The sequence below is a fragment of the Ziziphus jujuba genome, chromosome 10, assembly GCF_031755915.1.
Source record: "Ziziphus jujuba cultivar Dongzao chromosome 10, ASM3175591v1".
Classification (NCBI taxonomy): Eukaryota; Viridiplantae; Streptophyta; class Magnoliopsida; order Rosales; family Rhamnaceae; genus Ziziphus; species Ziziphus jujuba.
Window position 1 is genome coordinate 14,306,662 of NC_083388.1, and position 11,380 is coordinate 14,318,041.

At 34.4% G+C, this 11,380-nt stretch overlaps 3 protein-coding genes across 3 annotated transcripts; 1 reads left to right on the top strand and 2 right to left on the bottom strand.

The window, feature by feature from the left end:
• Positions 1-4,853: 4,853 nt before the first annotated feature.
• On the bottom strand, positions 4,854-6,134 carry LOC107411303 (fasciclin-like arabinogalactan protein 12). Its single transcript, XM_016018859.4, has one exon. It carries the CDS (start codon positions 5,854-5,856, stop codon positions 5,002-5,004), a length of 855 nt encoding a protein of 284 aa, XP_015874345.3. The 5' UTR covers positions 5,857-6,134; the 3' UTR covers positions 4,854-5,001.
• Positions 6,135-7,707: 1,573 nt separating this feature from the next.
• On the bottom strand, positions 7,708-9,047 carry LOC107411304 (fasciclin-like arabinogalactan protein 12). Its single transcript, XM_016018860.4, has one exon. The coding sequence runs from the start codon at positions 8,827-8,829 to the stop codon at positions 7,915-7,917; it is 915 nt and encodes a 304-aa protein (XP_015874346.3). The 5' UTR covers positions 8,830-9,047; the 3' UTR covers positions 7,708-7,914.
• A 934-nt stretch (positions 9,048-9,981) lies between these two features.
• On the top strand, positions 9,982-11,174 carry LOC107411302 (fasciclin-like arabinogalactan protein 12). The gene has a single exon (XM_016018858.4). It carries the CDS (start codon positions 10,063-10,065, stop codon positions 10,975-10,977), a length of 915 nt encoding a protein of 304 aa, XP_015874344.3. The 5' UTR covers positions 9,982-10,062; the 3' UTR covers positions 10,978-11,174.
• The last annotated feature ends 206 nt before the right edge of the window (positions 11,175-11,380 follow it).

Consider the following 11,380-nt stretch of genomic DNA (forward strand, 5'->3'; position numbering starts at 1 on the left):
AAGCTTGAAACTGAGAAGTTAAAAAGTTTGATGAAATTTGAATTTGAATGAAGGATCTTCCTAAGGCCAAGAAAAGTATATAAATCAATATACATCAAAGTAGGAAGAAATAAATGACCTTTGCACACAAGAGAAGTATGTTGAAAAGGTTCTTGAGAATTTTGGAATGCAGGATACTAGAATAGTTGTTGCACCTGTAGTACCTCATTTTAAACTATCGGCAACTCAATGTCCTAAGGATCAACAAAAGATGGAAGATACGGCAGATGTTTCATATGCAAGTGCAGTAAGTCATATAATGTTTTTGATTGTTTATATGTGAAAATCAGAAAAAACAAAAAAACAAAAAAACAAAAAACCAAAAAAAAAAAAAAGGGGAGGTTGAAAAGACTTTTTTCAGACTTTGCGCTTTTTTTAGACAATTGAAACAAAGAACCTACAGAAGTCTATGTCTACTTCAAATCGTATCTCTGAACCTTAAAACTACATATTCAAAATTTATATAAGTTAATAATCAAGGACTTCATCTTCCCACAAATTGATAATAAAAATATAATAAAGTAAATAAATGAGGACTTTGTCCTCCCACAGCAAACAATGTAAAAGTAAAGTGCAAAAATTTAAATTACATAAAAATAAAAATAAAAATAAAATCAGGCACATAAATTTTTACATGGAAATCTTATATAGGAAAAAGCAGGGATTCTAACCACCATCTCTATTCTGAAAATCCACTCAGTCAGCTATAAAGTACAATCACATAACTATCCTATCCTAAGTTTAAGGAATGGTATGAACATTGCTAACTACCATGATAGTGGATGATTAGCCTTTGAACTAAGGATCAGTAAATTTAAGCCCAAACCTTTGTAGTGACCACATCTCACAAAGAAAACTCTTCAACTCTATCTTCAAGACATCCCTCAAAAAGGCTCTAATATTCCAAGCTTTGTCATAACAAGTCTCGCGAAGCAACAGTTAACTCTAACGAAGGAAATATGTTTTGAGGATTTTGGAATGTGGGAAAACCTTAAAGGTTTCTTTATAAGTAAGAAAATTAAAATCCCAATAACTCACAATGAAAACTTAAGAGAAAAATAGAACCAAAATCAATCCATGATCATAAAAGTTATAACCAATAGGACTTTTTTTTTTTATCCAGAAAGTATATAACTCACAAAAACCTTTAAAATGTATACTAGTTAGGGTATGGTGCTTTTGGAGCTCTCTCTCACTTTAAAATCCTAAGAAATGGTAAGTTTTATCAAACACGAGAATGTTGTTCAAACAACATAAGGGGATTGTTCAAACAATGTGTAAAAATTAAACTAGTGCATACAAAGTGTCTAGACATTGTTCAAACAACATATGAATGTTGTTCAAATAACGCTAGATATAGTAATGTCAAATTGACATATGGTAGAATATTGTTCGAACAACGTAGATCCCCCTAAGATATTATCCCACCCATCTCCAACTTAACACATGATAGATAGTTGTTCGAACTACACCCAATGTTGTTCAAACAACAGCTCAAAAATAGGTTAAACTAGGTATTCTGATTTTCACAAATTTAGTAAAAATCATTTTAAAACAAAATCGAAATACCTTAAGTATAAAAATAGGTAAAAATACAAAACGTAGTGAAAAACCAAAATAGTATAGAACAATATATGCCTAATTACCTAATGAATAAAAAAGGCCTCTATGTCGCTTACTATTCTTAATGAGATTTATTCTTCATTCTTTGGCACTCACTGAAACAAACTTTACATTATAGTGTTTAACTCATGAAAATTTGCCAATGTACAAAAACTAATTTAATAGTATAAGACTTGATCTAGTTCAAGCGTTGAGTGTAGTGAGTAAATACATGAGTAGTCCTAGTAAAATTCATTAGAAAGCAATGAAATAGATTCTTAGATACTTAAAAGGCATCAAGTCAATAGCCCTACATCATATAGCATTGCAACATGCAGTACATCGAGGCAACAATGAGGCATACAAAGATTCGAACCACAACTTCTTAATCCGCAAGTGTAATGATTGAGCTGGCTTCCTTCCATTAAGTTACAATCCTCAATAGTTATAAATCAAATTAAATGACAGCATTGCTTATTACAAAAATTAAAAATAATAATAATAATAATAAGGATTTTTGCCATAGTTGCCCTAAACTTCTAGGTTTTTGGCAACAATGGCTGTGAGCAAGTTTTAGGTTTACCACCATCAAGCTCAAGGGGCATTACTACTAGGCTACAAGTTCAAGGGGCATCGGTGCTAGACATGAAGTACATGGTGCCAATCCGTTTAAAATTCAAGAGGCAAGGGTGCCAAAAACCCTAATAATAATAATGAAATGAGAGCATTGCTTAGTTGGACATCGGTCAAAGGATTAGCTTTTACAAAATGCATTATTATAGGTATATATAAATATTATGCTTGACTAACTATTGTGTTAACTCTGAAAATTTCTTGTTCATTTGATATTATTTGAGTCTCAAAATTGATATTCATTTTTTTTAAAATCCTAAACAGAGTTTAAGATCCCTTTTATTAATTGGTATCAACCCATAAACAATTTTTTAATCATTTTATAATGTTAATCTACTTAATTGTTTGAAATTTATAATGAAAATAATATCATACAATCTCATAGGAATATTTAACAAGAGCTTTGCAATTTCTCCCTCCTAATTTATAAAAATTAATTAATAGAACTTTTTTTAGAGTTTTATTATTTGTCATCATTGTCGATGATGTACATAAATGAAATCCATTGCTGAGAACACAAATACTAATTGGATGCACTTAGAGCATATGTAATGATGAATATAGATTGCTATCTATGAGCATAAAAATTGACATTATCTAAATTCAAATGGTATAAATGTACAATTAATTGTAAAATTGTTCTTCAATGGTAAAACACATAAAAATATTTATGGCTATCAATTTATTTTATATATATATATATATCTATATAATCAAGTTTTTTTTTTTTTTTTTTTTTGAAAAAATTGAGATTTTAAGAAAAATTTTACCTTTAAGGAAATTTCACAATATCTGACAGAGCCTTCAAAAGTAAAAGATCACTTTGATGGGTTTTTTTTTTTTTTTTTTTTGGTTGCACATCAACTTGAAAAAGTGTTTAGACAAACCCATTGGAGAGATTTTTTTAGCGGCTGTCTATTTTTCTAATATAATAAAAATTTTCGTAATAAACAAAGTTATCGGAAATATTTTTCATACTAGAATTCAAATATGAAAAAATGAACTTTTTGAATACTGACTTAAATTGTCATATGTCATGTGAATCCTACTTGTGATGGTCAACAATAATTTGTTTTTTTAACATAAAAGTTATCTTTTGCCCTCAGTATCATCCAACTTATTTTAAAAATTAGTTATTATTATTTCTTTTTTTAACATTTTAATTTCTTTTATTTCCTTGTTAGTATTTTTATATGATGTGGCATCATGCCATTGCTCGATGTATATGGGAACTAAAAAAACGGATTGACTGATCCCAATTCCAATTATATCGTCATCCTTTTCCTCTTTTTATTATTTTATTCTATGTCTATTCAACTAATCCTTATATAGCATCTAATTCAATGGCAAATGCTATTTTGACATTGTCGTTGCTAAAATTCGGCATTGATATAAATTTCTGATGATAAATGCTAATATCAAATTTTAATATTTGATTCTCGAATGACGTATGCTAAAAAACAGCATTAGTAAATATAAACATTTATATATATATATATATATATAAATGTAGATGTATATGTATATATACAATCAGATTCAAATCAGATTTTTAAGTTTAGAACTTAAGTGGACTAGCTAACATGTAACAACATACTGTAGGAGAAATTTTATCATGCAATATTAATCTGCATTAAGTTCTGAATTTATAAACCAAACTTAAGTTCTGAACTTATAAAGCGAACTTAAGTTCTGAACTTATAAAGCGAACCTAAACATGGTTGTATATATACATATATATATATATATAAACAGAAATTCTATGGTGAGGACGGTCCGCATGAGGACCGTAGTATTAGTAATGGTTTTTCATAGTATTAACGACGGTTTCTTAGAAAATCGTCATCAATACTATGAAAAACCGTCACCAATACTGTGGTCCGCATGAGGATCGTCCGCACCATAGACGGACTGTATATATATATATATATAATGTAATCAAATTATTATGCTTCTATTATTTCCCAACAAAAGAAAATTACTGTGCTTCTATTATATTAACTTTTAATCACAAATACACATCATATCTTTATCTATCACCTTTTTTTTTTTTTTCATCTATTCTAATTTTATCTACTTTTTTTTATTTAAAATTTTATTAACTACCATGTTTTATTTTCTATATACTATCAAAATATATACACCATTTTTTTTTTCTTTTCATCAACCATTCTTGTACCCCTCAATATTTTTTTTTTTACTTACCATCATACCTACTCTATCAATATCTTTTTAATCTATCAATCTACAACAATTTTTTTTATCTACCAACATAATATTTTTCGAATGCCGTAGGTCAGTCCAGATATAAAAAATAGAAAATAAAAATAAACGCTTTTGCAGGAAGGGATGGAAAATATAAACAGTAGAAAGGGCCGTCAAGAAAGACAAATTGGCCACCATCAAAATTTGCCAATTGTGTATTTGATACCAAATTTGACACCAATAATAGAATAGGTAAATTTTTACAATGTACTATACCTATGTCACATTTTGGCAATACAATGGGATAATGCAATGCGAGTGGAGATGCTATTAGCTACCTTTAAATGCATGAGGCTTTTTTTTAATAAGTGAAATCAGAGAAACAAAACCATTCGATAAACAAAAAGTAAAGCTTCGCATCAAAAACCAACGTGTAAGCACAAAATCAACTAACAAAATCTAACACAAGCGCCGCGCCCCGATTGATCCAAATCTGGCGCAATCATTTCATAACAATCAAATTCAAAACTGACTCCAAACAAAAACAGCAGCAGCAAAAGCCACGCCAATGGACACCATTCCATTTCTGGTGAAACTAACACCCGCAGATGCATCCACCGCAGCAACGGGGCTGAACGGTGACTCATCCTTGTTAGGCTTCTTGACTCCAGCTGCCGGTGCAGGAGCCGGTGGCCTTGGCCTTGGAGCAAAAACGCCAAGAGGAAGAAGCACCCTGTCAACCTTATAAATAGCCAGCTGGTTGTCTGTGTAAACTGTCCCGGAAATGGTGGTGTTCACAATACCGGTGGAAATGTTGACGATACTGCCGGTGGTGGTGATATTGAGTGGGTATTCGTAAGTGTCGCTGGCTTGTGTGCGAACCGGGTTGCTCACAGTTTGGAAACTCGAAATTGGTACGAAAGCTGGAAGGAAATGGTACTCCAAAAGCTGGACCTTCTGTTCGATAGAGAGGGAATTGAGAAGGCCCGGTTTGAGGCCAGAAAATGCATCATTGGTGGGGGCAAAGATAGTTAAGGCATTGTTTGAGTTGTTCAGTTCAGTTTCAACCTGGTTGATCACTTGGGTGCTCTTCAAGATTCTGATGAAAACACTGAATCCGCCAGCTTTTTCAAGGATTTTGGTGACATTGGTGGGGCCTGTGAGGGCTTTATGGGGCGGTGCTTGAACAAGGGGAACTTCAATGGGAGGTTGAACCGCTGGTTGAGCTTTGGCTTGAGCAGAAGGGGCATGAGCTGTAGGGGCGTGAGCTTTGGCTTGAGCAGACGGGGCTTGAGCCGGAGACTGGGCTACAGTTGAGGTACAGAGGTAGATGAAGACAAGAAGGATTGGAAGGGAGATGAGAAGCTGTTTTGACATCTTTATGAGAAAAAGTAGACTGGCTTTGGTTTGCTTTTCTTGGAAAGAAATGCTTCTACAAGAGAAGTTTTTGAGCAAATGTTTGGTGCATGGTGTTGGAGGGAAGAGAGGGGTTTTATGAGCGTTGGAACTTGGAAGTGAGTGAATTAGGTGAAAAAGGTGGAAATTATAGTTAAGAAACTTTAGTGGTTACAAGGTCTGTCTTTTTTGGGGAAGGTGAAGGGAGTGATCAGAGAGAGGTTTGAGGCAATCAGAGTGAGTAGCTTGCTTGGAAAAGCAGGAAAAACCAGGAGTTTTAAAGTTGGTTTGGGCAAAACAGAGACGTAATAGTTATGTTACTAGAATATTTGCTTTTGCTTGTAGGAGGTTTATAAGATTGATTTTAATAGATAGTTTTGCAGTTGGCGATTGGATGGCCCAATTTTCATGGATAAAAGTGCATGCTCAAGGTGGACCATTTGCATTGTCAATTAGATTCCAAGTGTAAATTCTAGGCTAGTATGTCTTGCTTCTGCTCATGGCACTAGAAGAATGGATTTCAAGCACAGTTCCATTAATTATCTGACCAAATATTTAATCCAGATGAAATTCGTAGTGACCCAATAAATTGTAAAACAGGTCCTCACCAGGCCTATATGCCTCTAGAAATTATAACGTTTTAAGGAAGTATATAGAAATAAAGAGATAAAACAATGGAAATATTTTTTAATCAAAAATCAAAGAGCATCTAATTAATAAGTCGAGGTATTCTGCACGTAACAGTTTCTGCTAATTTGGTTTTTGTTTTCACGACTACGATTTGCCTCTGTCATGAGTGTAACCATGTGCCTAACAACTTAACTTTCTATTCCTTAATTTGTCATACTTGGAAATTAGTATAACCCTTCTTTTTAATATAAAATAAATTACATGAACAGAACTTTTAAATTTTTATCTCTTATTTTAATCACTTACAAAGTTCTATCTTTGATGCATGGCAAACTCGTTCGCTGATTTTTTAAAAGAATATAACCTTAATGTTGTATTTATATCAAAATATATGAATTCATATATTTTGAATTTTAATGTGAGGTTTCTAAAGAATTAACATTGTAGAAAAAGAAAATGGCATAAAAAATTGACGATTAAATTAAAAATTAAAAAAAGGAAAATGATATAGTTGTTCGTTATCGATGGTGATAAAGAATAATATAATGTAAATTCAGAATATTTGTTATTATTAAGTGTTTCTCCTTATGCAACCGATCCAAAATTTTGGACACGGGCAAAAATATTGTGTGCATACATCATGTATCCAAGATCTCCAAAAGAAAAATGTTATTTTTTGCCTGATTATTATAGATGGAATTCATAAATTTGTCCGCATCACATTTTAATCGGTTATCTTTATAGGTTTACTTTTCTAGATTTTTAGTTTTTAAAAATCAAATACACCTAATTACTATACGTCAGGTAATATAATGGAACTTAAGATAATAGAATAAGTGAAAAGACTGTATTTTTGTATATTGAATATAAATGATTACATCTGATGAGTATTTATATGCAAGCACTACATTAGATAAAGATAAATACATTACAATCAACCTCTTCTAAAATAACAGTACATAATGATCTGATAAAACTAAACAGGATAAATAAGGCTGAACTGTGTTGACCATTTTTCACCGAGTGACGCTAATCCCTGTTAATAATGGATTCTACTAATGATAATAATTATCACAAATTGCAAAATTAATTTAGAATAGAAGCTATTTTACGCTATTTGTAGTAATTTAAATATCTACTTATGTAATTTAAATATATACTGTTAAAGGTTTCATTTTAAAATTTTAAAATGAGAAATAATAAAATTAGATACCCACTTAAAATTTGACACCGCAAGACCTTTTTGTGAGCAAAGAAAAGAAAGGAAATTAATAAATCAATGCGAAAGGAATAAAATAGATCTCATGAAAAAAAACCGGTATACATGCAAGAAATCAACCACTCAGTGGACTACTAACAAAAACAGCCAAAGTGGCATGTTCACCGGAGCCATATCCAATCCCAGTACAATCATACAGTACGAGAAAACTCAAACTGAAACCTCAGAAAAATTGCAGCTACCACAGCCACAGCAATGGATATGCGATTTCCGGTGAGACTAGTACCATCAGATAGATTCAACTCTGCGGCAGGCGGAATTTCATCATTCGATGATAATGAAGATGAAGATGAAGAAGAAGATGAAGACTCCTCCTTCTTCGGCTTTTTTACCGGAGTGGGTGAAGGTGCCGGTGGCTTGGGTGTCGGTGCGAAAATGCCAAGAGGAAGAAGCACTTTGTCAACCTTGTAAATAGCCAGCTGATTGTCCGAATACACGGTGCCGGAAATGGTGGTATTCACAAGACCGGTGGATATGTTAACGATATTGCCGGTGGTGGTAATGTTAAGAGGATAGTCATAAGTATCGCTAGCTTGTGTACGAACCGGGTTGCTCACTGTTTCGAAATTTGTGGTCGCTATATATGTTGGGAGGAGATGGAACTGTAGGAGCTGCACCTTTTGCTCGGCATTGAGAGAATTGAGAGTGCCGGATTTGAGACCCGAGAATGCGGCATTGTTGGGGGCCAAGATGGTAAGGGAATTAGAGTTGTTGAGCTGATTTTCTATCTGATTAATGACTTGGGTATTCCTGAGGAGGCGGACGAAGACGCTGAAGCCGCCTGCTTTTTCAAGGATTTTGGTGACATTGGGGCCAGCTGGTTCAGGTGTTTTAGGCGGTGGGGCTGGAACCAGAGGAACTAGGGACGGAGCTTGAACAAGAGGCTGGTCAATTGGTGTTTGAGCCGGTGCTTGAGGCGATGTTTTGGCGGGTGCTTGTGCCTCTGAAGGGGACTGAGCCCGAGAGCGAACGACAGCATTTGTTCCAGTGCAGTGGTAGAAGAAGATAAGTAGGATTGGAAAGGAGATAAGAAGCAGCTTCACCATGCTTTTAGTGTAAGTGTTTTGCTTTGGAAAAAATGTTAGAAAGATGAAGGGTTTTCGAACGAGTGTTTATGTATTTTCTTTTTGATTGCAACTACTTGTTTGATATGTTGTGGTGGAGGGAGGAGAGGGTTTTATAATTAGGGCTCGGAGGGAAATATTACTTGGTAGAAATTTAAGAGTGCAAATTAATTTTAGTTAGGAAAACTTAGAGCTTAGTGGTTGCTGGCAGGAAAATATAGGAGCTTTCAAGTGGGCGCTGGCAAAAGTACGCATAAGATCTGCATTGCTTTCACTGCTACTGTATATGATTTTCTGTCATATGATAGAGATGCATATATAATGTTGATGGCGCAGCATCATTGATAAAGTGGTATTTCATTTTCATAGCACATACTAGAATTATCTATAGTTTTGAAAATTTTATATAAATTAAACATCACTATATCATATCATATAAAAAATTTCAAGTAAAGCATAATTTTTCTCTCTTATTAGATACATATTAGATACGTTATATATCAGGTACATTTGTTAGTCTATTGGAAACAAGGATACATATGAGAAGCTTCATGCCATTTGAGTCCATAATTACTCAGTATTCTTGTATCAAACTTTCCTTTATTTTAGATGAGAAATAATCCATCTTAGAGAAAGAGCAACTCAAGTAACTGAATGAGAAATTATATTTATCTTGTACACTTTAATGGTATATAGTAAAACGATGTTGTAATTGATTATGTATTTGATTCTTATCAATAATGAGTTGGTTAATTCAAGTTATCCATCAGATTTTATATTTTGATGTGCAATATAATTTAACTTATAAACAAGCCAATTTTTCCGTGAGATCCAGTTCCTTTGCTCTATCAAGAGAAGGCAGCACCGAACGAACAGTTCAATTCATGAAGTTGGGACATAAATCGTAGTTACACACGCCATATCCGGTCACACCTACTTGAAAACTACTTTATATGTTTTTCCTGCTTTTACAAGCAAAGCTGATGATCATGACAATTAATAACTCAATCTCCATCAATAGGCACACAAAAGTAACCTCCAATTGAGTTTTCATCCAACATTCTGCATCTTAATTAATCTTTCTCACCTAACGGGCTTTTCCCAGCGCTAATAAAAGCCCCCTCTTCCCTGCAGACCAATACACACATCAAACACTTGTCTAATTAAACCTTCTCGTGTATTTCCACTTTTACTAATCCAAACACTACCACAAACATGGCGATGAAACTGCCTCTTGTTTCCCTGCCATTCCTACTTGTTTTGTTCTACCACTGCACCACAGCTATAGCTCAGTCACCCGCACAGTCCCCGGCCAATTCCCAGACTCACTCCCCTGCTCAGTCCCCGACAAAGGCTCAAGCCCCGTCTCAAGCGCGGGCTAAAACACCGCCTCAAGCACCGGCTCAAACGCCAATTGACCAACCTCTTGTTCAAGCTCCGTCTCTGGTACCCCCGGTTCCAGCAGCATCGCCTAAAGCACCTGTACCAGCTGGCCCCAATATCACCAAAATCCTTGAAAAAGCAGGCGGCTTCAGCGTGTTCGTCCGCCTCCTCAGGAATACCCAAGTCATAAATCAGATCGAAAATCAGCTCAGCAACTCTAATTCCTTAACCATCTTGGCTCCCACCAATGCCGCATTCTCGGGTCTCAAATCCGGCACTCTCAATTCTCTCAATGCTGAACAAAAGGTGCAGCTCCTACAGTTCCATCTCATTCCTAACTATATATCAATCACAAATTTCCAAACAGTGAGCAACCCGGTTCTTACACAAGCTAGTGATACTTATAATTACCCTCTTAACATTACCACCACTGGCAATATCGTTAACATATCCACTGGTCTTGTGAATACCTCCATTTCCGGCACGGTGTATTCGGACAATCAGCTGGCTATTTACAAGGTTGACAAGGTGCTTCTTCCTCTTGGCATTTTTGCACCCAGACCAAAGCCACCGGCACCTTCACCGGCTCCGTTAAAAAAGCCAAAGAAGGAGGAGTCTTCAACATCTTCATCGGGTGATGAGGTTCCGCCGGTTGCGGCTTTGAATCTCTCCGGTGGTCTTGGTTTTACTATAAATGTCATGACATCCATTGTGGTAGCAGCTGTCGCAGCAGTTTTCATCATGTGAGGATCAGTTTGAATTTTTGTGTGGTGAACAATTTCAGTGGAGCTAGATGGGCATGGCCAATGGCTTTGTTTTCAATAATGGTTGTTTGTTATTTGACTAGTTAGTTAATATCATGCATGTGTATGTACGCCGGTTTTGATGGTTTTGGATGCATGTGAACCAGTACTGCTTTTTACGATACAATTCTTTTTTGGTCCTGGAATTTGATTAGTTTTATTTATTTATTTTTGAGTTTGATAGATTTTACTTGAGATAGCATGTAGAAATTAGAACTATAAAAAAAGCAATGACAAACACGTAATTAATGCATCAAGTAAAATAAAAGTTGACTAAAAGTTTAGTGTTCACAAAGTGTGGTTTGATATGTTATCACTAAAGTTATAAAAAAAATAAATAAATAAAT